This window comes from Euphorbia lathyris, chromosome 10 (genome assembly GCF_963576675.1).
Source record: "Euphorbia lathyris chromosome 10, ddEupLath1.1, whole genome shotgun sequence".
NCBI classification, from domain to species: Eukaryota; Viridiplantae; Streptophyta; class Magnoliopsida; order Malpighiales; family Euphorbiaceae; genus Euphorbia; species Euphorbia lathyris.
In genome coordinates, this window is record NC_088919.1 from 12951752 (window position 1) to 12969167 (window position 17416).

Here is a 17416-nt window from a genome sequence, read left to right on the forward strand (position 1 = left end):
AATCAATATTATCACATAATCATATAATTTAAATTATAATTATCAATTAAATTATTCTATCCATAATATATACAAAAATCGGTCCATACACTTCATGTCCCTTAATTACAATTTCGTCATCCGATTCTAAGTCTCATATGCGATCCAATAGGTTCTTATCGATGTTAGTCGTATATATTTATTAGAATTAATTCAACTAAATATATAATAGAATGAATTCAAGGACCGTTACTAGCAGAACCGTAGACATTCCCCCAGAATGATAAGAAGCCAGATTGATACTGACGTTTACTTAGTATATACTTAACATATGCCATCAATGACAAATATTAGGCAGAGTTTGTTTGTTTTGTGTTTTAAAAAATATTTATTCAGCACGCAATATAACAACTTTATATTTATTCATTTTAATCCCTAATGTAAGAACTTTATTTTTATTTATTTTAATCCATAATCAAATAACTTTATTTTTTCTTTACTTTAATCCCTAATTTAATAACTTTCTTATTTATTCATTTTATTAACATTATTTTTATTCATTTTAATCCTCAATCTAATAACTTTCCTTTTTGTTCATTTTAATCCATGTTTTAACAAACTTATATTTTACCGTTTTAATTCAAAATTTAGTAATTTTATTTTATTCACTTTAGTCCTTAATTTGAAGTCTTCTCTTTCTTTCAATCAGGTCCCAGAATAAACAATTTAAGTTTATTCATTTTAGTCCTTAGTCCATTTATGCATCATAGTTAATTGTATAGCTATGTTATTTGGTTCTAACCTTTTACTTTGAGTTAGTAGAAATATGTGAGAACGTTATTTTGGTTAGGAATAAATATTCAGGAATGCCCGAACGTAATTGTATTTAATTTGTAATTATTTCATTGCTTTTGGGATGATAATATTTTGATATTTATTTATTTTGTGTGTACATGTGTAATATTCCATTAAAATTGATTTTTTCAAACAAAATGAATTTAAAAAACAAAAGAGTTATTAATTGTCTGCTTGTATGAGGTGGGTTCACTGGGCGACTTTGGAAGTGTTTAATATTTCTTTTCGAATGAATATTAACCTTCTCCAAGCGTACCTAACTTCCCGAATCCACTTGCTTCTCACAAGGAATCTCATTAACCTTCTCTGACCTAAAATCTGGGTGGCGAATCTTTCTTCGACACAGGTCCCGTCGAGCTGTCATTTTTCAATTGTACTCCGAGTCTAAACAATACTGTAGCGTCATAACGCGGGTCTGCTTTTGAGTTGTTACTCAAAGCCCATGTCTAACGCGCGTAATTACATTTGTTCATATTTCATGGTATACAATTTTTTTTTGAACCGACATCATATTCAAAAAAACAAATAAAACTTACAATTTCAGTAATCAATCTTGAATGAAATATTGGAGTATCAGGAGCAGCCAATGAGTCCCAAACTTCTACTGTTTTCTTGTTCATCATAATTCGAGTTAGAGTGAAGTGTTTTTGATGTAAAATAGGGATATAAATCTAAAAGATGGCTTCGATATTGGAATTTGTATAATATTGGCATACAAAAATAGAGACTTACATCATTGAATCACATGATTAAAAAGTTTATATTACACATATTTGTTTGAACTAGTATTTTGGTGGTTCTGTTTGAGCTATACGAGATGAAATTCTCATATACGGTTATCGGAAGGGGGAGTCTTTCCGGTTTATCTATCTCAATAAATCCTATGCGAGTTCAAACAAGAAGTTGTAATATGGTCACCTATAACATCCCAAAATTTTTGATAAAAGTATGGATTAAATCCATCAATGCCAGGATTCTTGTTCAGGTGTATAGAGAACACAACATCCTTAATTTCAACAAGGAAAAACGGTCTCAATAGGTATGAGCATGGTTTTTCGTGTGATTCGACCAATCGAGCCAAAAACTTGGTCCCTCAGTAAATTCTGAAGTCCAAAACCCCCCTGAGAGGTTATATCAATATCTTACGTATTTTATTTTAAGAAGATATTATGATGTATATCTGCGTTATATTTTTATTTTTTATTTTTTTTTCAAGAAATCTCGAAACACTGTGTTTCGCCGATCAACACATTGCATATAAGCTTTATTTTAATAATATTTGTAAGTGTTAACAAAAGAAAAATACTTAACAAATTTGATTGTTGTTCGGTTATAATATGAAACCGAACCAGAATGAATTGAAATATTTTGGTTCGGCCCGGATCAAACCAAATTACAATTCTGTTTGGTTTGGTTCCAAAAAATACTGACAATTTGGTTCGGTTTTATTCGGTTCGGTTTTTGGACCGAACTGGACCATGCTCACCCCTATACACAAATACAACACGAAGTCGTCTTCTATGTTGTTTCCAATTCAAAATCTATTATCGGTAGGATAAAAAAAACAGGACCTTTAACATTTGCTTATTCAAATTAAAATAGAATATTAGAAACAAAATTTGATAACAATGGTAGGGCTGTAAATGAGACGAGCCGCTCATGAGCGGCTCTGTGTTTGGCTCGACAAAAGCTCAGCTCGACTCGACTCGATTTTTTATAGAGCCGCTCATGAGCACCATTTTCAAGAACCAGCATTATAAACGAGCTGCTCATGAGCAAAGTTCGCGAGCACAACGGATGACCTGCTCACGAACAAATAAAACGAGCTGGTTGTGAGCAAGCTCGATAAACGAGCTCAGCTGGTGAACAATCGAGCTGCTAAATGAGCCGAAATTGAACAACAAATTGAGATCGAACCGAGCTCGAAGCTCGAGCTCGATAAGAAGTTGTTGAGCCGAGCTCGAGCAGACCAAAGCTCGGCCCAGTTCGTTTACAGCCCTAAACAATAGGACTCGAATATCTGATATAAGGATTTGAGAGGAGTTGTTTTAACAAATGAACTAAGAACAATTATTGTTAAGATTTGGAACTAATTGTATAAGATATGACACAAAAATACATATAATTACAAAGATCTATTATTGTTTCAAATTATTTACATTATACCTTTAACAATAACGTAACGTAATAATTATAACGTTATGTCACCTAACGTAACGTAATAATTATAATATCAATTTATAAATGCTTAGAGTTACTTAGCTTAATTTGTGAGTGCAAAGGTTTTGTAATTTTTTAAGCTTTCATTTATTTTTATAAACAATCATTGAGCTTATGATCCCTAATATAAATCACAGTGGAAAAGAATCACAATAGAAAGTCTCGAAAGGTTCTCTCGAGGATATGACGTAAGTCGTAGTTGCCGAACCAGGATAAATCGTGTGGCTGAAACTTTCTATCTCTATTCTCTTTATTTATTGTCTTTATATTTTGATTGCAAATATTTCATTAAGATAACTTTTATCATATTTACTTAAAAAGGTTTTAAAGACAACAATAAGTACTTAATTTACACATTTATCTGATTCCGCAAATATTTGTATAAGGATGCAAATTAATATTATTGAGCAACTTTTTAATAAGCAAAAGATACCATTTTTAAAAGGCTAATAAACAGTGGTAGAGCCAGGACCTATTGGTCGGGGGGCTAGCCCGTCAACAAAAAAAATTTTAAATGCTACGGGATGGGCTAGATGCTACATGTCGGGTTAAACCAGCCCATGTTATTTTTATAAATCCCAAGAAATCCTAAATTAGACCCTAAATTAATTATAGGGGTAAGATACCAAAATAGACCTATGATTTTTAGACTCTACGTACAAAATAGCACCAATATAGGTTTAACGTTTAAAAAATAGTACCAATTTAGGCCTCCATAACGAAACGGAACACGTCATTGATATTACTCCGTTAAACTCTGATTTGATAAATTACGGGGAAATTATGTTAATTCAGTCTAAAATTAATTGTTCAATATATTCTATATAGCATTACCTGGATTCAAGAAAACTAATCCAAACGATTAAGGAATAAATTTTATAGTTCTTTTATTCAAACATATTCACGATTTTCTGAATTTAACAAAATTATTACTTATTGAATTTAACAAGTTTTAATTATATTATATAGCTCAATGATTGCATAAAAAAAATGTGAAAATGACCATTGGAAATTAGTTCCGTTAGCTTGCACAACCCAAGCCTTTTGTGAAAATAGTAGTTGAGCTAAGTTTAGATAAATAGTACTACTTAACAGATTAAACATCCCATCCCAATTGAACCATTTTGTTATAGGTTGCCATTTTATCATTCACCTAATAACACAAGCCCAACCTTTTGTTTAAATATATATCTTTCAAATCCCTTAAATTACTCTAATATAATTTTTGTATTGAATTTCAAAATACAAATATAATAAAAGACAAAACTTAAACTCTTAATAGGCATATATAAGTTAAGTTTATCAATTGTCACACAGACGACAAGTCACCGAAGTTAGCTTCTAATCTTGTTCGGGCCTATAGATACCAGTCACTTGATTAAACATGTACCATTTTCGTCATAAAGCCATGGCGGATGACCATATACCACTTTCGGTATATACCAGGGTGGACGACCAACACAATATCCATCGGTAGGATGAAATTTCTGATCAGGCAAGCAAAATATACAACCGTGGTCGAATCCTGCATAGTCAATAGCATTCCAATCAAGGTGAGAGAGTTCCCAAACATAATCTACAAGGCTTAATACATAAATAAACACTTAAACTTGACAAGTTTCTTCTCTTGGCACCCTAAACTTTAACATGGACCTATCACGCACCTATACTTGACTAAATATAAATGTTATATTGCAATTTAGTGTGGATGAGGTTTAGTTTAGTCAAGTATGAGTGTGTAATACGTATATGTGAAAGTTCAGGGTGCCAAGGGAACAAACTTGTCAAGTTTGAGGGTGCATTTATGTATTAAGCCTAATCTACAAATTGTCCAAAGTAAAAAGAACATTTAAGAATCCCCTTGGGGACGTGGGAGAGAGTTCCCCATCTCCGCCCCCGGGGTTTTTTTTCTCCCCATCCCCACATAATGGGGAAAGTAAATGGGGACAAATACAAGATGTTTTAAACCTAAATTAAACAAAACAAATGCAACAAAGGATAATATGCGCATTACCAGGGTCATCACTAGGCTCAAATGTAGAACAGCACGTGGCATGAAATTTCCCTGAACAATCATCTTTAAGCAATTCACCAAAGAAGTGTTTTGGAGAGACATCACTGCAGTCAGCATTCTTGCGTTTAGCAATGAAGCTGATATGAATCCAATATTGATCGTCCTCAGATTCAGGGAGTTGTAATCTCGAACCACTTACATCCAGGACTTCTAAAACTTCAAACTCAGCATCCTAACCAACATTGTGTAAAATTAGAAATGCTGCAGCACAAGTGGTTAAAATAAATATGAAAGAGAGCAGACAGGAAACCTGGTTCTTTTCATAAAATTCCAAAGCCATCTTCGCATATCCAAGATTCACTTCCTTCAAGATTGCGACTAAACTGTTTTGCTCAAGAATCATGTTAAAAATTAGTATTATAGTCATACTAATAGCTGAACAGAAGCTAGCAATAACTAAAAAATATATAGACAGATAAATCTTTTGCAGAGTTATCTATCAACTATTAATGATTTGGTTCATTCTCGAACCATGCTATTTGACTCGCCAAATATGACAGATCAACTACTCACAGACCAATATTTGAAACCCTAACAATTAATGAGGAAATTAATCATCACCTAGGGCTCGTGACTGTAGTACCCCTCAAACGGCCACGGGCGGAGCCTCCATCGATCTGTCGTTGAGTGGCGTCAATTGCTCTTGGCAACCTTTAATTGCAGAAGAAACGAAATGAAAAGCACAGACTAAGTCATGCTAAATGTCACAACTTGACATGAATTCATGAAACCTCAACGTTTCACAATGTTATCAATCAATATTACACTGATCAGGATTTCGTCTCTGTGGAATTTGATTCGCCAAAAATCCAAACCCTAAAAATAAGGTGAAGCAATTAATTATAAATGAGAAACTTTACCCAGAGAAGGACCCATCCTTGAGTCTCTTACGCTTGACCTGGTGACAGTTGGAGCCTCCAGCTGTATCTCCTTCGGAGGCACCTCTTTGAAACCTTGAATTGCAGAACAAACGAAATGAAAAGAACAGACTTATGTTTAAACATGTAATGCGAAAGCTTTTCAGAACAGAGCAATAAGAAGAAAACATCAAACCCTACAACCAAGTCACAACAACAAGGCCTACTACCTTCTGCAGTAATTTTTCACAATTTTATATTATTAAGTAATCAGGATTTCATCTGTAATTAGGCCGTGGTATTTGATTTGCCACAAATAAAAAGCCTAAGAACAAGGTGAAGCAATTAGTTACAAGTTAGAAACTTTAACAACAGACACTCTCCTTCTTGACTTTCTTACGCTTAACTTGGTGACGCTCGGAGCCTCCTTGGGAGGCATTAGTTCTTCTTTGAAACCTTTAATTGCAGTACAAACAAAACGAAAAGCAGGGTCTAATGATAAACATGTAATGTGAAAGCTTTTCAGAGCAGAGCAACAAGAAGAAAACATGAAACCCGACAACCAAGTCATGCTAAATGTCACAACAACAAGGTCTACTTGACATGAATTCATGTCAAGTAGACCTTGTGCACCAACTTTTCACAATGTTATCAATCAATATTATTAACTAATCAGGATTTCGTCTGTAATCAGTCTGTGGTATTTGATTCACCAAAATTCCAAACCCTAAAAATAAGGTGAAGCAATTAGTTATAAATTAGAAACTTTACCAAGAGAAAGACTCCTCCTCGACTCTCTTACGGTTGACCTGGTGACCGTCGGAGCCTCCAGCCATATTCCCTTTGGAGGCATCAGGTCCTCTTTGCAACCTTTAATTGAAGAACAAACAAAATGAAGCACAGACTCGTGTTAAAAATTGTAAAGCGGAAGCTTTTCAGAACATACCAATAAGAAGAAGACATCAAACCCTATAACCAAGTCACAACAACAAGGCCTACTACCTTCTGCAGTAATATTTCACAATGTTATTGATCAATATTATCAACTAATGCGGATTTCATCTATTTGATTCAACAAGAATCCATAAGGACCATAACCTAACAATGAGTGAAGAAATTAATTGTTAATTATAAACTTTACCTAGACACTCGCTTCTTCTTGATCCTCTTACACTTGACTAGGTGACTCTCCGAGCCCACACCCATCTGTCCATGAGAGGCATCACCTCCACATTGCATCCTTCATATGCAAAACAAAAAAATAAGTGAAAGTGCAAACATAAACATGTGATGTGAAAACTTTTCGGAACAGAGCAATAAAGAAGAAAATGTCAAAGCCAACAACCAATCCATGCTAAAAGTCCACAAGACATGAATTTACAATACCTTTCACATATTTATCAAAGAAAACAGTATTATCTATCAACTAATCATGAAGTTTGTCACCAAATCCTATTTGTCCATACATCCGTTATTGGAGTGAGACGATTCCATACGAAAGTATCAGTTCTTCCACACAGAAGGCTGCCAAAATGAAGGTATATTTCATTTTTTTCGACCATTTTTGTTACTTGCTTTTGTTTTTCCTTATACAAGGAACTAAACCATGGAGACTCTGAACTAAAGCAGAGGCAAGGAGATGGGGCAGGAACAAGGACAAGGAGATGGAGTCATTTGTTCACAATGTTATCAATCAATATTATTAACTAATCAGGATTTAATCTGTAATCAAAACCCTAAAAGATGTTATGAAGCTTTTCAGAACATAGCAATAAGAAGAAAACACCAAACCCACAATGTTATCAATCAGAGAGTGGTATTTGTTTTGCAAAAAAATCTAAACCCCCAACAATACAGTGTGTATTTGATTCGGTGAAGCCACTTAGTTAAACTAAACAAGGTTAGCCTCCTCTAACCCCAAAACAAACAAACTCTAAGAATCGGTGAAGAAATTAATCGTAAATTAGAAACGTTACCTAGAGGCAAGCTTCTTCTTGACTCGACGACGCTTGGAGCTTCCTTGTGATGCAGCAGCTCGTCTTTAAGCAAAAAAGAAAAAAAACGCAAATTAATTTAATAATAAGCAGACATAGAAGATAATGAAAGCTTTTGAAAACACTATAGTCCATACGATTTCAGTTCTTCAGATACACCTCCTTCCATCGATATCGATCGATGATCCCTAGTTTCCTTCGAATTTAAGCAAACAAACAATGAACGATATTCTCTATAGTCCTAAATGACTGTGACTGTATATAGGTTAGGTTGGGGCGTCTACATGTATTTGGAAAAGTTAAAAAATTACAATTAATTTTTGAGTTTTGATCAATTAAATTCCAATTATTTTTTTACAATCAATTGATTATATTTTGTGCAAGTTCAGCGTACTGGAGCTATTGAGACACTTTGAAAGTTCAAAAGGTAAATCAAGCTTTTTTCACAAGTTTAGGGACCAAATGATGTATTAAGCCTTAGAAAATATGGTTTCAACGTTATTTGATGAATTGAAACGGTTTTACCCATTTTATTTAACTTATACATTATAAACTTAATATTTTTTACATTTTGACATGTTTAATATAACAAACATTTTACACGATTGATGTTCAGAAAGTTGTATGTAATATTTAAATAACAAGTCAAATAATTATATACCTTTTGTTCAAATTTTCTATCAAATATGGATAAAATTGATCATGCATATTAAGTTAGGGGCAAAATTTACAATTTCATATATTACCGGTTAATCTATACTTCTTTAAAAAAAATTGATATTGATTTTTGGGTTTAAAAGAAATACATGTCGGCTTAAAGCTAAATAAAGTCAATAATCTATACTTAGTATCTTGAAATATATCGAGGATCGACGGTCCGGCCATCTTGGTGCAAAGGCCCTCATTTTGGTATAGCATTTCCGTCGCCTACACTATGTGGGTGTACCCCTATTCCGGTGGTGTTTCAACTGCATCTTTGCGTAAATTCTCGGTTTTTTTTCTATGTGAGATGGAGAAGTTTATTTTTCTTTTATCCTCTTCAAAACTATTTCAATTGGTTCACTTTAAGCATCAATTTTTCATTCATCACTTCTCCGTTTTGAGTTTATAATATATCGTTCAAAATATTGCATGACATATAATAGGTTCACGTATTTCAAATGATTTAAAAATCCATTAATCTATTATATATTTTGATAACAAGTGGAGAAATTCTGATCGGAGTTCGTCCCTGCGGGGGGCGTCGTTGGGATCGACGGGGGGAAGCTCCGATGCCAAAGTCAGTAGAGATTTGGAGAATAAACTGAATTGACAAAGCTTAGAGAATATAGAAAGTATGTGTACCTTTGATAGCCCTAGCTGTAGGCTATTTATAGGGTTGATGAGTTATAATAGCTTAGTTCCATTAATGTTTCATTAATGGCGGGTTACAGGTTTCCTTTAAGATGGCTATTAAGGGAAACTAATGCGCATTTCTTAATCTTTATTCCTGCGTCTAACCTGACCGTTTATAAGGAGATTCGCCCTTGGCGATCTGCCACGGATCTTAGGGGATCCTGTCTCTGTGATCAGCCTTTAGCGGAGCTTTTTGATACGCCGAACATGGCGCATCTCGTGGTAAATATCTTCTTTGGTCCTCGGATAATATCTCAATGTTATCAGAAGCCCCCGAAAAATGCCTAAAAGTCCTTTAGGGCTTTTGATGTGCCATACGCCGTCATCATTACGATCATTTAATGTGCACCCTTTTTGAGACCATCCGATCGGTGACACGTGGTGATGGCGTTCTGTTCTAGGAGTGAGAGTAGAGATGTCTTTTCGACATCTTTTTCCTTCGTCCTTCTTTCTTTCATTATTCCTACTCTTTCTACAGAAACCTTTTTCCTGCTTCAGAGCTCTCTCTTCGGAATTCCAGCTTTTCTTCATCCTTTTTTCATGTAAGTTCTCCCTGTTCTTGATCTATTTCTATTTTCTTTGAATGTTTAGGAGTTGTTCCTCCTCTTCCGAAGCAACCGTTGATCTGTTTAACTTACCATCTGCTTCAGACGTTGAGTTCAGTTGGACTTCGTCGTCTTCCTCGTCAGAGAAAATTCTTTCTTCTGACCATACAAATAGCGTAGATTTAACCGAGTTGCGAAACTCGGTGTGTAATAGGAGTCAAACTCGTTTAGATCATTCTAGGAGATTTTCAGGGATGGATGCTTCTTCATCTGTCCCTGTTAGGAGAAAAGCTCCTCGAGCTTCTTCTACTTCGTCACATATGAGTTATGCGGATCTGGCGTATCTGACGGATACATTCCCTTGGATAAAGAACTATGAGACTTTGCTAGCTGAGGCGAACCATAGACCAGCCGATCCGCCAAGCGGTTACTTAACTGTATACTATAGTCATGTGGAGAGAGGATTTCATCTGCCTCTATCGAAGATGATGGCGGATATACTTTCCTATTTTGATATCACCGTATGTCAACTGCACCCCAATGGTTGGCTTGATCTAGCTCTCGATTGCTACTTAGCGTCAAATCTTGGGGTAGTCTGTACACCCCGTGTCTTCCGTGCTCTTCACAAACCCGGCAAACGAGCTTCAGAGTCTTTTTATACTTTTTCCAAGTTTGGGCCTTACGCCCCCTTTTACGGCAAGATGTCCAATGTTCATTGCTGGGACGAAAAGTTCTTCTTCGTGAAGATAAAGGAGGGCGAACCTCTAGGTTTCCCTTCCTGCTGGAATCCCAGGCCTCAACATATGACGGGAGATATGCGCATTCTGACGGAGACTGATGAAGTTTATATTGAAACTCTATGAGCGGTGAAGGCGGGTTCCTGGTCATACACTGATGCTTTGACCTTCATGCTGAGCGATGTCCCTCTGATCCGCCAGGAGGAGGACACTTTTGTTTATTCCCGCATTGCACAATTTGATCAAGGTATAGAGTTTCTTCTTTTTTAATTGTTGGATTTTACTTGGCAGGGGTGTTTCTAAGGCCAGTGCCGCTCTTGCAGAGAGGCGAAAAAAGCTGATGGAGCTGGCAGCTCAAAGAAAGGCCGAGGCGGCGAATCCTGCGGTGAATACTGGCAAGCGTAAGGCGAATGCCTCAGATGATACGCAAGTGAGGAGACACAAAACTCTTCCCGCCTCAAAGCTTATGGCGGATGCCCAAAAGTCCGCCACTTCGGTAGTGAGGGAAGATGATCAGGTAAAGCTGATACGCCATATTCAGCTTGAGTAGTTACATTGTTATGATATTCTGACAATACATCATTTTGTTCAGGTGCCGAAGTCTGATCTAGGCCAATACTGGGCTTCCAAATATGGGGGCTATGGGACCTTGAGGAACGAGTCCCTCATCAATGACCTGGATGAGGCTTTTAGCCAGTTGAGCTTAGTCCAGAGCAAATTCAGCAAGATCCCGGCCTCCACTCACATCCAAAAGACTAGGATGGATCTTATTGAGGTAAGCTTTGTGATAGAAAGGGTGTTTTGAATCTAATTCATCATACGTTCTGATGCTTAATGTATTTCTTTCTTAACAGGCGTTCACCCGACTTCGTTCGGTTGAATCTGAGATTCTTCAAGGAGTGGCGGATAAGGCCACTATTGCAAGGTTGGAAAGTGAGGCGGCATCCGCTGCGTCCGCCCTCGCCCAGAAAGAGGCTGAAATAAAACAACTTCAAGAGAAGATCGAGGAGGACAAGAAGAAGCAGAAGGAGGCTCTAGAGGCAGCGGAGTCCACAGCAGGAGAACAAGCTTTTTACTATGGCGAAATGTTGATAGCCTATTTCCTGGAGACAAATCCGGATCTGAATTTTAAAGATCCTTTATTTGACATTCCCAGCCCTGTTGAAGTTCAAAAGCTTAACCAGATAGAGGATTCCAGGAGCTTTCTTCGTGCACAAGTTCGGAAGTCCCTCGAGAAAGAAGCTGAAGAGGGCGAGGTGGCGGATGACATTGCCAGTGATCCAGTTTCTGACCAAGGGGTTATACCCTTGGAGAAGGAGAATATTCCTGTGGACGTACCCCCTATAGCTGAAGTAGGAAACTCCCAGGCAAGTGTGTCTGGCGAGAAGAATGTAGAGGGGGATACACCCGCTCCTGTGTAATTTACTTGTGTTTTAACTGTAAATAGTACAATTTGCTTTTTTACTTTTTAAGTATCGGCATTATTCGTACAAGTGCTTTGTAGAATATAACTTAGAGTGGGTAGCTAGCCATACCCTTTGTATGGAAAACCTTTGTGAAGGTTTAGTTTAAGCTGTTGTATTCCTTAAAAAGGAAGTAAAGCTTGCCTAGGGGATCAGCATACTTCCTATCTTTGAGGTGAAGTGATCCGCCCGTAGGGCTTCTGATTGAAACTCTTGTTTGGAAGAGTTGGAGAGTGTAAAAACCTTGCGTCCAAGGAATGTTTTAACTCATTTGGTGTCCGACCAAGGGTGGTGATATTTTGTTATACCCCCCCTAAATTTGACCATAGGAATATTTATATTACTTGTACTGAAGCTTTAATAAAAGAAGATAACATAAATATTTCAACAATTTTTATTAATTGATAGGAGATTTACATAGAATAGATCTTACATGTGAGCCTCATTAAAACCTTTAACAAGAAAAACCACTTGGGAAAAAAGCTTATCAAAGGAAAAAGAGTGCTCAAGACCTGTTTATCGCGTTTTCATTCCTTGGCGTAATATCTCTTGAGGTTATGGAGATTCCAAGTTCTTGGCAATGTATGTCCTTCCATGTCTTGTAACTTGAAGGTGGCGGATCCGATTTTCTCAATAATACGATAAGGACATGTCCAGTTGATCCCTAACTTTCCCTTCCCTTCTTGAGATTGGATTTTATCAGCTTTGCGGAGTACTAAGTCCCCTTCATTAAGATCCACCAACTTGGCATGTTTATCATGATATGCTGCAATTCGTTGTTTGTAAGCGGCCAGCTTAACATACGCTCTTTCCCGCTTATCCTCAACATTATCAAGACTTTCTCGCAGGCGTAGCTGATTTTCTTCTTCGCAGTAAAATGCTACTCTGTCACTTGGAATCATTATTTCAATGGGGATGACCGCTTCTATACCATGAGATAGGGCGAATGGCGTCTCTCCTGTGGCCGTTCTTGGAGTAGTTCGATACGCCCATAAGACATTCATCAACTGATCCGTCCATTTTTTGTCATGTTCCCCTAGCCTTTTCTTTATCCCCTTCACAATTGTCTGATTTGTGACTTCGGTCATGCCGTTAGATTGAGGGTAATAAACCGAGGAGAATCTGTTTAGGATGCCCAACCCCTCACAGAAAGTTTTAAACTCTGCACAATTAAACTGTGTACCATTGTCAGATATAATGGTGTGTGGAACTCCGTACCTTCCCACTATGTTGTCCTTAACAAACTCCACTATTCTCTCTGCGGTGATTGATGATACAGCTTCTGCTTTTACCCATTTGGTGAAATGGTCTACCGCTACTACCACATATCTCCTCTGTTTACGAGTGGTTGGAAAAGGTCCCACGATGTCTATGCCCCAGACGGCGAATGGCCGTCCCTCCATAATTGGTCTTTGGAGATTTTGAGCAACATGTGAGTCATTGGCATGAATTTGGCAATTATGGCAGGTCTCCACCAATTTTTGTGCGTCCAGCTCGGCTGTGGGCCAATAGAATCCCATTAATCTAGCTTTCCTGACCATTGAGGCGGATGCCTCAAGAGCTCCACAAGATCCCTCATGTAACTCTCGAAGGATGCCGCGTCCTTCCTCTGGTAGGATACACTTTAGCCATGGATGATTAAAGGATTTTCTGTATAGATGATCATTTATCACGGAGAAATATGCTGCTTTTCGAACTATCTTCTTAGCCTCTTCCTGATCTGTGGGTAAGGCGCCATTGGACAAGTAATGGCGCATTGAGGTTCGCCAATCATCCTCTACTGCCGCCAATAAAGTTATCTCCTCTAAGTCGAAGGCAAGTGACATTTTGACTTCAAAGGGACACTGAGGATCAGTCCAATTGGCACTATTGCAAGCCAGTTTAGCCAGATGGTCAGCTTCAGTGTTTGATCCTCTAGGTACATGAACCAGCTCCCACTTTGTATCCTTGGTTTCTAGGTGATCTAGCAGCTTATTTACCTCAGAGGCGTATTTGGCCAAAATCTCATCCTTTTTTTGATCACTTGATTGACCATTAATTTGGAATCACTATAAATGACGATCTTTTCGGGAGTAATTTCTTTTAACAAACGTAACCCCAATATCAAAGCCTCATATTCCGCAGCATTATTTGTTGCCAGAAAATCAAGTTTAGCCGCGTACCGTAGTTTTATGTATTGAGGGCCTTGGATCACAATCCCGATTCCTGCACCCTCTGATGAAGAAGCTCCGTCTGTATACATTGTCCATTCTTCTTCGGGAACTTTTGAGAGATTCTTCCCTTCATCAGTAAATTCGTTTATGAAATCCGCCAGGACTTGACTTTTTAATACGGATCGACCCTCATAGCGTACATCAAATTCGCCTAGGCGGATTGCCCATCCCATCAGGCGTCCTGAGGTATCTGGTTTTTGCAACACCTTCCTCATGGGTATATGCGTTCGCACCACAATAGTATGAGCCTGAAAATAGGGTCTGAGGCGGACAGCGGTTGTGACAACAGCTAAAGCCATTTTGTCCAGTCTGGAGTATCTTGTTTCAGCATCTTTCAACACTTTGCTTACGTAATAGATGGGATAATGTTGCCCATCTTCTTCCCTGATCATAACCGTACATATGGCCCTATCAGTAACTGAAACATACATATAAAGAGTTTCACCTTTTATTGGTCGACTCATCAATGGCGGCTCTGTTAAGAATCGCTTGATTCCCTCAAATGCTTTTTGACAATCTTCATTCCATTCAAATGCTTTTTGCTTCTTGATAACGTCATAGAAGGGTTGACATCTACGCGCCGAGCAGGAGATGAATTTTCCTAAGGCAATGATTCGCCCATTAAGGCGTTGCACTTCTCTCATGTTCTGAGGTACTTGCATATTCAACACGGCTTTGATTTTGTCCGGGTTAGGGCTTACTCCTTTCTGACTGATCATGTATCCTAAAAACTTTCCTGATGTGGCTCCAAAAGTACACTTCTCGGGATTCAACTTGATATTATGATGTTGGAGTACGCCCAGTACCTCCTTTATATCTTCAGCGTGTTTTTCCACCGTGGTGCTTTTAATGATCACGGCATCCACATAGACAGAGAAGTTATCACCCTGGCTATCCGCGAATATCTTGTTCATCATCCGCTGATATGTAGCTCCTGCATTTTTCAAGCCAAAAGGCATGACTTTAAAACAATAAGTAGCTTGGTGAGTCACAAATGAAGTCTTGATTCTATCTGAAGGCTCCATTGGGATCTGATGATAACTCGACTTCACATCGGTAAATGAGTACATGGCATGCCCAGCGGTTGCATCTACGAGAACATCAATGCATGGTAGAGGATAATTATCTTTGGGACAAGCTTTGTTGAGATCTGTAAAGTCAATACACATTCGATACGATCTGCCAGGTTTTTTGACAAGGACCACATTTGCCAACCACTGAGTATACAATACCTCTTCAATTGCATCTGCTCGCTTGAGTTTGGCGATTTCTTCCTCAATTACCTTCTGCCTTTCAGGGCCATGCGTTCTTCTTTTCTGAGCTACAGGGGTTGCACTACTGTCAATGTTAAGCTTGTGTGTGATTATATCAGGATTAATTCCTGGGAGAATCGCATCCTTCCAAGAAAATACTCCTTCAGCATCTAGGAGAACTCTAGTGATAGCATCCTTGACTTCCCCTTTTAGACCTTTTGCCAGTCGTACCTGTTTCTCATCCGCCAGGAGGTACATTTCTGTCTCGCCTAAGGCCATTGTTGTGAGATCTTCTTCGTCTTCTTTTGGCGATTGCGGGCGAATAGCCAGAGATGCAGTATACGTCTCTTGGGCTACCTTCTGACTTCCTTTGACCATTACACCTCCCTTGACCGTTGGGATATAAAGTGTTAAATGGCGTATAGAGATAAGAGCTGCAGCTTCGGAGATAAAAGGTCGACCCAGAATAACATTGTACGCCAATTGTCCGTCCAGGATAGAAAACTCCAAGTCACCTCTCCAGTTTTGATCCTCATCTGACAATTCACAATCCAAAGTTACCTGGCCCTTTGTTCGGATAGTGTGCCCAGTTACTCCCAGGATGTCTACTGCTGTTGTTTCTACCTGAATGGGATCGATCATCAATTTAGCGAAAACACCCTTGGTGATGACGTTGCAGGAAGTGTCCACAACTTCTCAATCGTATTTCAGGTACAACGAAATCAATATAAAAGAAAACAATTAGAAATCAACCAATGAATAACATTCTAAATTGATTGCCTCTAAAAGAATCGACACGAGATCAAAGAGAGAGTAAACGAAAGAGTAATTAAGACGAGATGAATTCGGACGAAATCCCTAGCCACTTGAGCTTGTTTGGCCGAAATACAAGCGTAGGGGGGAGGGACTTTTTACAGTCTTCTCAATTCATAACCCTAGTTATATTTGATTTAAACAATCAATTCCTTTCGGAATATGATTACTAATTAGATACATTTTGGGCGTAAGTCTATGATGACCTAGCCGCCGATTCCTCTGTCGCCGCCTCCATCGGCCATCGATTTCCACCGCAATGGCTACCGTTCTAGGGCCCGCTACCTCTCATATGGATGATTATCTTAGCATCAGAACTCTCTTCAATCCAAAATTGCATTTCAACGTAAAAGCTTTTGCCCCTAAATCGTTCGCAGGAGCTCTTAAGAAAAACATGGTCGACACACCCCCATCCTTTGCGACAATCTTAGACATATGGGGCATTAAATCGATCAAGATATCACAATCGGCATATGGCAGAAGAATTGAGTTGTGTGCAAACTCGTGGATCGATCGATTGATTCTAAATAAAGGAGACAATCCTTGGAAAGTCGCAGATTTGAAAAGAAACCTCACACATATTTGGGGTTTATAGGAGGATTGGCGTTTAATCTCGATTGGGAGAGGTTATTTTCACGTAATCCTTAATACGACCGGAGCTAAATCCAGTATTTTTGCCAAAGGCATCATTAATACAAAGCCGGGTACGTTCCGCCTTCAACCCTGGGTACCAGCCTTTGATCCTCTAGCCGAGAAATCTACAAATGCATAGGTTTAGGTACGTCTATACTCCCTTCCCTGGGAGTACTAGGATGCACAAATATTGTCAGACATAGCTAAAGGTATCGGAGGATTGCTCCGTTTCGACAGAGCTACGATTGAAGGGGATTTTGGGCACTTCGCTTGAATGTTGGTGGATGTCGATTTGGCTTCGGAATTGCCAGTGAAGCTAGGTATAGAAAGGAATGGAAAACAGCTATGGATTGAAGTTGTTTATGAAAAACTTCCCAATTTTTGT

The 17416-nt window shown here is 38.1% G+C and overlaps 1 protein-coding gene across 1 annotated transcript; it reads right to left on the minus strand.

Moving 5' to 3' along the window:
- Positions 1-4262: 4262 nt before the first annotated feature.
- Positions 4263-8245, minus strand: LOC136209900 (uncharacterized). Its single transcript, XM_066001529.1, has 9 exons — positions 8117-8245; positions 7962-8024; positions 7127-7225; positions 6757-6855; positions 5989-6081; positions 5690-5779; positions 5379-5451; positions 5069-5300; positions 4263-4579 (listed from the first exon to the last, which is right to left on the minus strand). Exons 1-9 carry the CDS (start codon positions 8146-8148, stop codon positions 4425-4427), a joined length of 936 nt encoding a protein of 311 aa, XP_065857601.1. The 5' UTR covers positions 8149-8245; the 3' UTR covers positions 4263-4424.
- Positions 8246-17416: the final 9171 nt, after the last annotated feature.